Genomic DNA, 15,459 nt, shown 5'->3' with positions numbered 1-15,459 from the left:
TACCATGCATAGATATTGTAGAAGGGTGAGAAATATTCAAGACCTTGTCATTGGAAGCAAGAAATCTCCATCTTTGTTTTTATGGAATCTATCAATATCAACATTCTTGCCTGGAGATAGGGTTGACCTTTGAGTGAGTCCATTCGAGGTATAAACAGTTTTGATGCAACCTAGTTCATTTGAACCATACTGAGGCATTCATTCCCTTCACTGTCCTGCTGATCCAAAGACTGCTGGACTGTTACTCTTGCCTGTTAATCTGTCTTCCTGTGTCTGTACCAAACAGGATAAGTAATCAGGCAGAGCGTCCTGACTGCTAGAATGCAAAGAGGAGAACGTTGCCTGTTCCCCTTCAGGAAAGAAAAAAAAAAAGAAAAAAACCCTGCAGAGGTAGAGCTCTAGAGTGGATGTTGGTGCAGTGCCACTAGTGCCTCTAAAGGCTAAGACTGCACATTACACCCTTCTCTTGACTGCATTCATTTCAAAGGCCGCAGACACACTCTGCATTATGATACTGTACACGTCTATCTCCCCTTTCATTGGGAAACCTAATCAGTGAATGGGCGGAGGTTGAGTAAGGGAATGAAATGTTGCATTAATCACTCCCTTGCTTTGTATTTCATATTCCCTCTGACTGCTGTCTGGTCTCTCCTTTTTTTTTTGCTTGTTTTTTAATTCTCTGTCTTTTTTTTCTCTCTGTCATCCTCCTTGTTGTTCTCAGTAGAAATGGTATTGATTCTTTTCATTGACGGACAGATACCACTGGCCTGAACTGACTCTTGAGTATTACTTAGAGGCTCATTGATGTAAGGATATACGTTGCGCCATAACAGAGTGGAGAGCTCCCTCTTTCTCTTTTCACTCTCTCATCCTTGATTTCCACCACTGACACACACTTTTTCACACCATCTTAAATACACACTCTCTCTCTCTCTCTTCACCAGATTTAATCATCAGTTTCTCTCTCATTGTTTTTCTCTCAAATTCCTTTCATCCGACTCATCATCGGTGGCCTTTAGGCTAGTATTTAATCATTATTGGTGGTCAGAGTCCCCTGAGCCCTATTGGATTGCACTCACATTATTTTGTTTGTTGAACGTTACACAACACTAGAGCCACAGTGGTTTCAGGAAGAGAATCATGTTGACAAAGGACAATATAAACATATTGATTATGTGGATTATGGTTATAGAGTAGACTCTGTAAATTTCAAACCATATAAATAAGGATCTATGTTTGTCATAGAATAGTCCACAGGAATATTATGACTTTCATTCTTTTTGTAAATTGGTACTTCTAATGTTTATGTACACTATATAGTTTGGTAAAGGTTACCTAATAGCTCTTTAGGATTTATACATACCCAGAAACTATGTAATGACAATTTCAACCTTGTAGTTGTAATAATTATAGTAGTAATATCAGATGATCCAAATAACAGTACAGCAAAAATCAGTGAACTCTTTAAATTGGTGTGTCAATTGTGGCTGAAGGAGCTCAGCATTATGCAACTTAAAGGCCTTTTCTGTTCAAAAATACATCACACTTATTGTTCTTTCAGTTAGATGTTAAAGCTTCAGTGTGCAGAATGATGTATGTGTAGAATTTGTTTCACACTCATCTGCTAAAGGAGGAAAGTTAGTCTGAGATTAAGACTTGTACCTATATGAACAGGATTTGTGACATCATAACAATTATGGAATTTGTGGTCCAGCAACATACACAAGTGCGATGTAAAAACAAGACGTTTCAGATGTCGATGTTGGAAAGTTATCTTACAATGTTTGTTACAGTCTTAACATACTGATAGCATGATTCTGATATAACTGGAGATATTAGATCAAGTTGGCTGTTCAATATAATAATAATAAACCCTATTTCTATTGCACTGTAACATAATACAATATACACCATTTAAGCTAAATAAAATGAACCGAATATTATACAAAAAAAACAATGGTCAAGCATATGTAGATGAAACAAATATAAAATTAGCACATTAAACAATATGAAAAAAAAAAAAAATATATATATATATAATATTACAGATATACCAGTTTGCACAGGTGGGCCTTTAAAAGCTTTTCAAAATGAGGCACTGACTCAGTTTTTAGTTTTATGCTAGACAAGAATGTTGATATTGGACACTTCTGCAAAATTCATGTAAACATTAAAGGCCAATTTAAAAAAAAAAATCTTTCTTTATACAACATCTGCACATGACAAGTAGAGTATGGATAACAAGACGTATTGTTAATACAAAAATACTGATTTAAGTAGCGTGTGTTGAGTTCTCTCAGCCACCGTCGACCTCTGCGCTCTTTAACTGTCTCAGCCTCTCAATCCACTGGATCTTCAGTTGGTGAAATAAAATAAAATAAATAGATACATAAACTCTTATAGCAATGTTTTTTATGCAGTGATATCTGGCCCAAAGACTACATTTGGTTTCTACCGTCTGCTTCATCCTTATAAACACTGTGCATGTGCATCTCTCTCTGCATAATCATAGTGTGTTTCTGTGTGTTTCCATACTGTTATCTTTAATGTGTTTCTCTGTCTTCATATGACACAGCGACTCTATTCTCTCTGTGACTACATATTTTCTTTTCTATCCTATAGTCTACTCCTCTTTGTGTTTGTGTGTGTTCGTCTCTCTCTTTCTGTCCTCTTCTTAACACAGTTGTGAGTAAGCTGCGTCACATGTCACATACATACACCTCACATGTATGTATGTATGTATGTATGTTTGTATGTACTTTTCTAACATAAATGTGTCGGTGATGTCATATTGCATTTTTTGAATGTCTGTATTTGATGCAAATATTATTTCTTGACAATCTCAAATCCACGTGTGGTTTCAACCAATGTAGGGAATCATGTTTATATACACTTGTCTTTAATAAGTAAGAAAGCTTTTGTAATAACTTTCAAATAGTTAAATATAACCAGCAATTTATGCTGTAAACTGAAACACATGTTGATGTATTGTGTGCATGCAGATTGTTGCTGAGATAATATTTGCCCTGGTTGTTCCCTCCTGTGTGCTCTTCCTCTCCCCTCCTTTCCACTACTCTTTCCCACCTCCTCCCTTGACCTCCATGAGCTCCCCTCTCCACCACCATTCTTTCATCATCTTCCTCTATTCTCCCTCTCTCTGCAGGAACCTCATTCAATCACTACAATCATCATAGATCATAGATAAAACTCTGGTTAATCAATCATTACAGTTACTTTTCATTACTCTCCTCATGATCATGGCAATCACTGTCATTTTTTAAAGTATGATGTCACTACAGGACACTACTGTATGTGCTCACACTGCTAGTAACCACGTGGAGGCCTTCAATTAGAGAAGATGACAGCTGGCTTTATCAGTAAGCAGTAAATCAATTAGAGTAACTGACACAAAAAGACTGTGCTTTATATCTAAGGATTAAATTTAAAGCTGAAGGCTGCTCATATTGTTTTTTTATTATCAACAAATCCCATGTGCAGAACCAAACCAACAGGCAACTAATGTACTAACAAGTATTGTGTGTGTGTATCCATCTTCTTCAACATGACATGGTCCTTCATGACCAGGAACACACACACAGTGCTTTAGTTTGTCATATATGATCACCTAATGAAGGTATCCTTATGAAGGAGGCATAGAGCAACATTAGTGTTTATTTATTTTATTTAAAGGTTTGATGATCAGGGACAATGCACATTAATAAAACATGCCAGTATTAGCCAAAAGGCTATTTTACAAATAATACATTACCAAATAAGAAGACTAAATCTGAATAAAGATTAAAAAGCAGAAAACAATGTAAAAATCCACACATACACACACAAGCTAACAAAGACTCAGCTCAAACAGCAATCAGTTGCTACAGACAAAAACAACATTAAGCAGCAAGACCAACATTAACGAAATTCATTACACAAGATACAATAAGAAACTAGCAGGACATAGACAATACACACATTATAAAAAGCCATGCACAAAAAGCAACAATAATGCTAGACAATTAATAAACTGACAGACAACATGACAAGTGTCCATTTGGAGATGCATTTTTTTTGTCCACATAATGAATGTAAATCCAATATCTACTTTCTTTATCTATGTTTATTCCGCTCTAGCCTAGCGGCTAAATGTGGCTAATGTTTGACCGTTTGGTGCAGAGCTTTAACTAACTACTAACTACTAAAATAAAACAGTGAGCTGAAAGATAAAGTCTTTAAAAAATGTGTTCAACTATAAATTTATGATCAGTTTTTGAACATTTATGTCTTTAGTAAGAACCATGGGATTTGTTGGTGCTACAGTGGTATTAAGGTCCATGAGCAGTCTGGGAACAGCAGTTAGATAGTTCAACATATATGCACTGTGTCTTAAATCACATACTTCTCTTACACTTATGTTAGTACACTGTGTACACTCTGTACTTGTGTAGTGTGCAAATTTCAAACAGGTTAGCGTTGTTCTCAAATCAAACACGGCTGTCGTGCACTACAACTAACTAGTTCGCAAGCTAGCGTTAGCATTAGCGTTAGCATTAGCGTTAGCATTAGCGTTAGCATTAGCGTTAGCATTAGCGTTAGCATTAGCGTTAGCATTAGCATTAGCGTTAGCATTTGTGGGACCAAATCATTACAGACAGCTAAATTAACTTAATAAACCTACTGAGGGCTTATATGTGATAACAATATAGTATTGCTTAGTGTAAAAAAACACATGTATAATTTACATTTGTATAATGCAGTAATGTTCACCATAGTTACAACATCCTTGGCCACCCTTTCCAGTTTGGAAAGTGGTGTTACTGCATTTTCCCATATATCTCAGTGTGAATGCACTTCATGTACTTTAATGTATTATATGACTTCATTAGTGCTTGTGGAGTAGTTTATTCATTGTAAGTTTGACACAAGATTATCCACCTTGTTGTACACTGCAGGGTTAACACAGAAACATGGAAACACAATAGTAGTAGTAGTAGTAGTAATAATAGTTTCCTAAGATACTTGTGGTGTGAACACACAATTAAAACATTCCATCTCAACCGCTGTTCCCTGTGCTTCTCCTTCACCCCCGTCCCCACCCACTTTCCTCCTTTTCCCATCATCCCTCGTTCCTCTCTCCTCTCCCTTCCCTCCTTCTGCCCACTCCCTCATGTTTCCTCATCCCATTCTAACACTGGTGTATCCATCCCATCCTCAGGCTATCCTCCTCAGTCTGTCCCACTGCGTTGTGTTACTAAAGTCTGACTGAGTTGAGGTATGTACAACAAATCACCACCACCACCACTGCAACGCTAACAGATATGCAGCTAAGTTCTTGCCTTTGGCTTTGATAAAGAACCAATCAGAAGTGATAGAATGAAACGTGTGCTTGAGCCAGATGTTTTGGGGATAGAAACAGTTTGAGCTTTATAGCTGTAGGTTTGTGAACCTGGAAACAGTAGGTACATTACCTTCTACCTTTTCCCTTTTCCCATTACCTTCAGTATTTACTTTCATTTTATTCGGCCTATCAAGACTTAAATGGGTGCTACTCAGCCTATGAATACAGTTGTATAATGGTGGGTTTGAAGATGGTCTGTGTTACAGACTGGGGGTGTGAAGTTTGAATGATATGGGCATTAGCAACGCCTGGTAAAATATTGCATTATGGGACTTGTAGGATATAGCATTTTTGTAGTTTTGCCCATATTAGAGCCCTAAAATTCAGAATATATCAGCCTTGCAGCCCCAAATATACAAACACTCATTAGTGTAGAAGTATCATACTGAAATGCATATATGGTACTATTATTAATAATGCACTGACTCAGTAACATTTGAAAACAGATAACCTGGTTATCTCACCAGTATACACTTAGTTTTTAGTCTTACTACAACACTGATATTTTATTACATTCTAAAGTTGTTTTAGCTCTGTGTATTTTCCCCCTGAGAAACATATCTGGCTCTTTAGCTGCTAAATGTTATGCAATGTGAACCATCTAGTTGTTAACTTAACATTTGTATATTTGTAATAATACCAAATTAGACAAAATTCCAGCCCAGTAACATAACTGAACACTACAGTATGTCATACAATTCATTAAATTTGTCCAAAAAAGGGATGATTTAAAAAAAATGAGGATTGAATATTGAGGTTTATTCATTATTTCTGTGTTTACTGGCCTTTAACGAACACAATTTGTTCCAAGCCAAAGAGGCCAGTTATTACATGACTGTAATAGTAGGACAGTGAGGACTTGCAAGTGCATGGCTTAGATAGACACAGCTAAACCATGAAGCCTAACGGTCAAACACATTACCTGTTTTTTGTCTTGCATTTCTACACAAATCTTTATCTTTATCAACATGTCTTTATTTATAAGTGTGTGTGTGTGTGTGTGTGTGTGTGTGTGTGTGTGTGTGTGTGTGTGTGTGTTTGCGCACATGTAAACTTAACACTGCTTTTGCTCATCTTACTAATCTGTAGCCTAGTTTAATTTAGTGATGTGTACCACTATAAATATCTCGAATTGGTAACTGCAATTAAATTACTTAATTTTAAAGTAGAATACAGTAATGTAACAGTTCTTAGTAATGCATTACTGCCCTACAGTTAATAATTAAAGTCATTCAGTCAATAGAGTTATTTTATGTATTTAAACAGCAGACACACCAGGCACATAAAGCAACTGATCACGAGCGTGATGCTGCATCTGCTGCAGAGAGCAAACTGCAGAGTGTCACTCATTATGGATGCAAAGCACCTTCCAGCTAGACTGTGTATACAGTGAGAGCTGCACTAGCAGAGGTGGCTTCATCGAGACACGTGAGCCCTGATCACAAGTGTGTTTTGCCTTTGCTGGTGTGGGAATGAGAATCAAATGTCCTCTGATGATCGCAGTCTTGATCACAGATTACAGGCCGCTATAAATTGCTGCTGTATGTTAGATGCTGTAGGTTATTGATCCCGATCAGCCAAACATAGCCACTGCTCTGTGTATTTGTGTGTGTGTGTGTGTGTGTGTGTGTGTGTGTGTGTGTGCGTGTGCGTGCGTGCGTGTGCGCGTGTCCCAATCAGCTAAGAGCTGCAGTGCTTCTGATTTATTTCTGTGGTTACAGGACTTGACGTTGCAAACACAGCTATTTAAACAGAGGAGAATGTGTGCTGCTACACAGTATACATACACACACACACAGACACACACACACACACACACACACACACACACACAGGCAGAGTATATGTGAAGCTGTTATGTACACACACACATTGGTCATTTCAGAATGCAATTGCAGAATCACCACACATGCAAATACATACATTGAAAAACAAGGCACAACCAAAATCAGTGTTTGTCGTTCTCAGACTTAAAGGTGCAGTGTGTAGAATTTAGCAGCAGCTAGCAGAACAGACAATAATCTTCTTCATACGTGTGTTTTCATCAGCAGTGTTTCCCCTGGGCTGACTGCTTTGGGATGGCGGCAGCAACTTTTCCAACAGACATGACTTTTTTTTGGTCTTGAAAAGCTGCAGCATGTGTTAACTGATACACTGTCACCTATAGTTTACATTTACTACCAGACTTACTCTTAACATTTTACTCTGCTCTGATGTCATTCATCATCACTATTCTGCCACTACACACACATTACACTCCGCACTATTCGTTAAAAGGAGGTACACTAGGCCTGTCATACTAAATACTTCTGTTGGACCATATATTGTCTCAGAAATAATCGCGATAAGGATATTAATGTCATTTGAAGATCATTTTATAACAATGATATAATAATAATATAATAGCATAATAATGCAAGTTATTTACCTTTAATTCTTCTACAGTCTCCACTCAGGACGCACACAGTGAGCAATGGAGGACACTGCTCGATTAGCCAATGTGACATGAATAGCCTCTTAGCTGCTAATGTGAAGTGAGGCAATATTGAGGTCAAAAAATGATCCAGGTCATGTCTATGTATCATATGATAAGTCCATATATAGACATGATGATGTTGATAATTACGTTATTGTACGATAAATAGATAATGTAAATATTGTGAAAGGCCTAAGTTACGCTACCAAGAGTTTCCATGGCAACAACACAGAGGTTAACTCGTGTTTTGGAACAGCACTGCACAGAGGCTCCCAAACACTATTGAATTCTGAATGAATGGATATCTGGCACTATTTTTGGCATTAAAATAATTTTTTTCCCCTCTTTTTTTCCCTCAGTTTTGTGTTTCTCGTTGCCCTGTACAATTATAGGGGAAACACTAATTAGTGTATAATCACATTAAAATAAGAAATCATTGTGTTTTTGTTAGAATGAGCCCTGTATTTCCACAAGAACATAGTCCTTTTCCACCAGTTTCTACGGTAGCCAAGAACAGACATACCAAACCCTGGCTCTAGATAGAGCCTTTTCACATTTTCACACATGTTTGCATCCACCGTAGGTTCTCCTACATGTTTGGAAGGGGAGGGTGAAGGGAAACCTCACTGCTAGATGCCACTAAACCCTACAGTCTGCTCCTTAATCTCAAAGACTCAGATATTCATGCATTTTAACCCACTTGTGCTACACACTCATACACAACATACGGTGCATTTAATAGCCAGGTCCTTAGAACATGGTGACCCAGATCTGTCACTGTGGTATCCAGTACCCAGAATGCCTCCTGAGGTTTCAGCGGTGTCTCACAGAGAGATTTTCATTGGCCATTCCAGCAAAAGCACCACTATAGTATACTACCAGACTACCATAGTGTATACTGAGAGGAAGCAGACTGGCTGCTGCTCACATGTTGTAGCTTACGGTCAAAATGTTGCCATTTCAGTGTATCATAGTGTGCTCTTAAACCTGTGTTAATATGATCTTCCTTATCCAGATTAAATAGTGTCTTTGTCACAATTATTGTAACTGACATAAATGAGATGCTCTCTATGAAGTGACACCTTCTTCCTGCCATCTCCCAGTCCCACATAAGCTGAGATTTGATACTTAAACTCTCTATAAGGTCCATAATAGAAATCTAAGTGAAATGTCAAATGTTGTAGTCCAATAACCAATCCAATTCAATTAAGAGAAAGCCTGGAATGCAGTGAATTAACAAAATACTGTTGGGTGAGTCTCAGCTCAGTGCTTCACTTCTTCTTTACCCAATGTCCAACTTTAATTTCCGCCAAGTTGAAACTGATCCCAGACTGACCTCACAAGGGCAAATCCTTCTTGAGACGTGTTGATGATGTAGCTAAAAACTCTGGTGTATCATGTGTTGGTGGGTTATGTATAGGTATTGATTTGTCATTGATTATTGTTGGAAAACTAAAGATGCCCTTTAGTACTTTCCTATCAGCTCTCATCCAAATCACATATTCAGCGAAAACTGGAGGGAACTATAGTGAGATAATCATCGGGGTAGTAATGTGAGGAAGCCTTTTTAGATATAAAAAGCAACTGCTGACAGTAATGTTCCCATAACAACAAATCTAAAGTCACCTGTAAAGACGAACGCTAGGAGGTCTGGGATACTGTAGTTGTGTCATGACTAATAGGGGAAGGAAAACATAGACATACAGTATGTTTAATTCTCACTATGTTTCCTCTGAATAAACCAAATCAATTCTGTGTTGTCACCTGATTACTACAGGGAGTTCTCACTTAATGGCCTCATTGCTGAGTATTTACACTCAGGGGGCCTTATTGTGCACTTAATACATCCTTTTAAATCAAGTTATTCAATAAATATATACAGTTCAATGTGTTTTTGTCAAATTTAAAACGGTTAAAATGTGTAAATAAACATATGAATAACTTGCACACATTCTTTTTTTGTGGACCCAGCATCAAATTTCTGTTTTTAATCCATTTTGAGAGAATCTATTATATTATGGCAAAAATGTCTAAGTGGTGTAACCATAAAAACTATGAACCAAATAATTCAACTTGCTTAAAAACAGTAAATTGTCAATAAAACACCATATCAAGTAGTTTGACATGATCTTACATTATAACTTTTTATATTAAATAAAGGTAATGGAATACAATTGTTCTAAATATTACATTTAATCTGGGGAATCATGGAGATCAGGAACCATTTCAAATTTTACAGTAAAGTACACTTAAATACACTGTAGGTGGATCAAACACATGGCAACATAAAAAGACATTTAAATACGATTCAAAGTGTTAAATTGGAAATCTAGTCAACAGTAATAAGGAAAATAACGTGTACGCTAACAGGAGATTCAGTTCCTCCTAAAAAATGCAAATTCAACATTATTTGAGATCCTGAGCAACACCAATTAATATTTCAAGTTCAGTATAATATTCCAGATCTAATATACTGCTGTATTTTCAGATCTTGCCACCTAGGCTTCAGCAGCAGCGACACTGTTTAGCATTAGGTAATGAGGGCTGCAGCTGAAGTGATTTGAACAAATGACATGTTAGTTCTCATTCGTTCCAACTAGATATTTGGAAAACGTGACAGCCCTATTTTACATTGGTGAAAAGTTACCACGGCGACAGGCGTTTAATTGTGAGATGAAAAGTACAGTCACCCCCCTTTCCTATTATTAGAAGACATGTATCAGTAATATGCACTGGCAAGTCTTTTGCTGGATGACCTCACCATGCACTGCAGCAAAAGTTGAGCCAGATTCAACTTCTTTCTTTTTTAAAAAAATTTAAACCAAATGAGCCTGTGTGTTGTCGCCGGAACTTATTTATTGGCCTTATTGTGGCAAAGCTGTGGTCTCAGTAAAATCAATGAGAAGCAGTTTTTTGTGTGACGTATGTTGAGACCGACCCGCTTTTAACAGTCTTGCCTTTCCTCTTATTGTTTAATGACTGCAGATTAGTTCATCTACCCAATTAATATAATCACATTAGCTTTTTTTATTGGCTTCTCCACTTTTAAGACACCTGTTAGTTCACTCTGTGTGTGTGTGTGTGTGTGTGTGTGTGTGTGTGTGTGTGTGTGTGTGTGTGTGTGTGTGTGTGTGTGTGTGTGTGTGTATGTGTGTGTGTGTGTGTGTGTGTTGGGTTGGGTTTTAGCACATTGTAATACAAGGCAATAATTCCAGTTTACACACTGAACGAAGCAGCCTCAAACCATGACCTCAGATGACCTTTGGCACTTTAGAGAGCATCCCAGCTTTTAAAATTACACTCCTATTTCATGTCAGCTCAATTTATTCCACTTTCACTTTACACAAGTAAAATGAGATATAAGTACAAAAGTATATCCACAAATTTAAGAGATTTAGGTTCAACCTCAGTCTGATCTTTTGACTTCCAGATCTTGTAATTTAGCATCTTTGAAAATATAAGAAAGCAATCTCAACTTTGGGCCCATTTATGATGTTGATGTTTGTGGTGCATGCCTGAACAATCACAATGACAAGATCATTAACTGTATTCAAATTATAAATAGTGTCAGAACAGGTTCTTCACTCTCTCAGGATGTTTTTAAACTCTCAAATAGAGGTTTTCATGGGTCCAAACTTCAAATGGACCTGTAGAAAACCTACCCAACCCTAAAATGTATCAATTAAAAGAGAAACCCTTCCATAGGGGGACTTGAGCACAGCTGGACCCCAAGAGTCCCGAACATAATAGACCCGATCCAAAATTAGTTCGACCTGAACATGTGCAAGTGAGAAGGAGCAGCAGTATTAAAATAATAATAATATCCTAAAAACGAATATAAAGTTATAAAATGAAAATCATTTGTTTATATGATTCAAACACAGATTTATAACATATAATATAATCACATATAATAACTAAAAGTTCTATTCCACCTCCTGTACAAGCAATAAAGCCTTCCGTAACCAACTGGGTGACAGACAAAAGACAATGTTCTAACCTACAGACTTTTTTATTATATACTTTCCAAATTATATACATTCCCAAATCCATTGTACAACATACATCTTGTGGGCAACTGATTTTCCTAAAATAGGTTTGGCTTCAGTTCCCATGTCAAGAATCTTTTCTCTCATCTTTGTTGACCCTTTGTATAAAACACAAGCAAACAGCTTATGTTCCAGTTGCTTTTACCTCCTTGTTCTCCTTTAACGTGTTCCTCACATCGATTCTCTTCACTTCACAGTTTACATTCTGCCCTCACTCAAAACACACCGTTCTTTCCCGCCCTGATTGTGACTTTACACTCAGGTCCATTTGGATCCACTCAGGTATTGGACATAAAGACGTACAGACCCGTGGTTGTAAAAAGGAGACCCAGGTCTTATGCCCTTATGTCCTTGGTGACCCCTGACTTCTCATGTAGAACCACCCTAGCGTTTGTGGTTCTTAGTGAAATGTCTGGACAACTAGCTTGTGAATTATAATCAATTTGACAATCCCTTTATGTTTCATGTAGTGCCATCATTAGATCAAAAATATTTACCTTGGTTTATGACCAATAGACTTTAAAACTAATGACATTCCCAGTGACTTCACATATACTTTGTGTTTTGTTCTAATTAGCAAATGGTAGCATGCTAACAACAAAAACTGAAATAATTAACATTTTCACAATGTTTGCATGCTAACATTAGCATTTATCTCAGAGCACTGCTGGGCCATGCTAGAGCTGCTAGCATGGCCGTAGATACATAGAAACATACGGGACATTCCCACTGACCTCACATATACTTTGTGTTTTGTTCTAATTAGTAAATGCTAGCATGTTGACAAAGAAAACCACAATGTTTTCACTATGTTAGCATGCTAATGTTAGAATTGAGCTCAGAGCACTTTACAGCCATGCTAGAGCTGTTAGCAAGGAAAATCAAAATGATAAACTTTTTCACTATGTTAGCATGATAATGTTAGCCTTTAGCTCAGAGCACCACTGGGCTATCCGAGAGCTGCTAGCATGGCTGTAGGTTCTTAATACATTTGACTTCCTAAATTCATAGAAACACATACTGGACCCTGACCCTGGAGAGAGTTTTGTCTTCAGTCAGTCTGTCTGTCTTTCTGTCTAACTGACTGTCTCCCTGTTAACAGCAGTTTTCTGTTCCTACTGGTAGACTGGCTAAAACACCTGGACTCTGAGATCCAAACGTCTTCAAATGTAGACTAGAGTGTTAACATGGATGAATGTGTGTCGCCTATTTCTGACCCTGACTGTGTGCTCAGTTCCAGATGATTTACCCACCTGAACTGCTCTGAGTTTCCCAAAAAATCACACCACCCCAGAGTCTGGCTATGTCTGTTGTTCTTGAACAAAGTACCAACAATGATGTGCTTTTGGGAATCTCAGAACTGGTAGTCCAGTGGATGCAGACAAAGTAGAAAAATCTACACACACACATAAAAAAAAAGGTTTTTGTGTGCGTCCACTGGACTAGTGCATCTTCCCTTCCCTACACAGTTTATGTGGGTGCTACAGAGCACCACCACTAGGTGTCTAAGGGATATTGTGGCAAGTGATAGCTGATTTTTCGTAACCCATATTCCTGTTCTGTCCTGTCTCTGTCTGTCTGTCCATCTGTTTGTCCCTTTGTCCATCTGTCTGTCTGTCGGTCTGTCTTTTTCCAACTTCCTCCTTTGGTCTAAAAATATTTTCTTGGTTTGGGCTGGTTTTTGTTTTTTGTTTTTCTCTTTTTTTTCCAACTTTGTTTCATTTACAAATGCTTGTAACTGTAACAAATGGTTTATATTTGGTATTTCTGATGTGCAATGCTGTCATAACATAACATAAATGAATATAACTAAAAATCATTATTTTCTGTCATGAAAATTTGCATCCCCATAAAACACATTCCTCACCATATCATACAAACCTTTAATGCTCACTGCGAAACTCCCCTTCACGACCTTTGCTCTTTGACCTGTGTTTGTCATCTTCATGTAGCCACGGGTTACGAGAAGTCGCGCAGCCTCAATAACATCTCCGGGATGACGGGCGCCCCGCTGCGCCTCACCCCCATCACCAACTCCACCTTCGAGCCCTTCGAGCCGCCTGGCCTCAGGCGATGCCACTCTCCTATCCCCTCCATATTGTAGCATAGTCAACAGGAAACAACAACAACAGCAACAATATACTATCATTTTTTTGTTTTGTTTTTGTTTTTGTGGGGAACATGAGATAGAAACACAAGCATCAACAAAGGAGGAGTGTGTCATGGATTTGATTCATCCCAGCCGCTCTTTCATAAACCACCACTACACGTTTCCTTCTTGATAGAAACAGCAACGAATTAGGCTCTATAAGCACTAGAGGGTCCTATTTTAAAACCACAGAGTAGCTCAATTTTACTGAATAAGCTGAGATAGACGCTTAAGCAACTGTATTTTAAAATACACACACACACTAACACACCTGCCTTACTAACAGGGATAGAGTCTAGGTTAGTTTAGATTGATATGATAGCTGAGTTAGTTTACCTCTAGCTTTCCCTGTGCTACTTCTTGCCTGTATCTCGACTGCACTTGCACTTCAATGCTTTAAGACTGATACTAAGAGTAGCTTTGAGTAAGAGACTTTTTCTGATATTAAGCCTCAGAAAGCTCACAGTCACACACACACACACACACACACACACACACACACACACACACACACAAACAAACAAACACATAGACACTAACATATTACTCAAACTGCAGCATGCATGTTTTTACTCATGAGACTCCAAAAATAAGAACATTGTGTATACCTATGAGTAGATTGAAAAAACGGAGACATTTTTGTACATTTTAAGCATATCTGAGAAGGAAACTGTAGCACCTGTAGAATAGAAATTTTCATTTTTTTGGGTTAAATTAAATGAAACATAAGCTCTGTTACACGCTTTAACATACACACACACATTTGTTCTGAGAATATCCCTTTAGTACAGTACAGGGAGAGAGGAGAGATTGTATATCACCTCCATATAAAGAGCTTCTAAAGGCAGAAGCGTCCCCTCCTCCTCTTCTCTTCTTTCTCGTGCTTCGGGGGTTCACACTCTGACCCGAAACACTCACTCTCAACAATACTCATAGAGTGCACTGCAGGAGGACTAAGTAATGTTTTTTTTTTTTTTTAAATACAGTGGACAGCAGGTATTAAGATACATGGATGTCTCTGTCAGAGTGGGATGCAGGTCACAGTGCAGTGGTTCACAGCCTGGGGAAGCTCAAGGTTAATAATAGGAGGGGAAGGAAGAAAAAACATATCTGTAACATAATAAAGGTGATATTTTTGTGAATTATTAGATCAGCTCCCTGAAAATAGTCCAAAATGGGAAGACATACTGTACTGATTATATTACTTATATTTAATCTAAATCCCCCTGTTTGTAATCTGCTCCTATTTTCATTAGCTGAGAATACACACTTAAAGCTTCCTACTTATTTACTTTTTTTTTTTTTAAATGCACTAGAGGACATTTAATGTGCATTTGGATAGTTGAATTGTGAATTTTGAGACATAATAGTATTCCACCCCCACTAA

The 15,459-nt window shown here is 37.6% G+C and overlaps 1 protein-coding gene across 1 annotated transcript in view; it reads left to right on the top strand.

Annotated features, from left to right (window-relative positions):
- Nucleotides 1–14,027, top strand: part of LOC133998902 (potassium voltage-gated channel subfamily C member 1-like) — a 70,797-nt gene extending 56,770 nt beyond the window's left edge. The window contains exon 5 of the mRNA XM_062437932.1: nucleotides 13,876–14,027. Within this exon, the coding sequence (XP_062293916.1) occupies nucleotides 13,876–14,027 (152 nt within the window). The remainder of the gene's footprint in view (nucleotides 1–13,875) is intronic.
- The last annotated feature ends 1,432 nt before the right edge of the window (nucleotides 14,028–15,459 follow it).

The sequence above is a fragment of the Scomber scombrus genome, chromosome 18 (assembly GCF_963691925.1).
Source record: "Scomber scombrus chromosome 18, fScoSco1.1, whole genome shotgun sequence".
NCBI classification, from domain to species: domain Eukaryota; kingdom Metazoa; phylum Chordata; class Actinopteri; order Scombriformes; family Scombridae; genus Scomber; species Scomber scombrus.
Note: the sequence above shows the minus strand (reverse complement) of the source record. Positions and strands in the feature narration are given on the sequence as shown.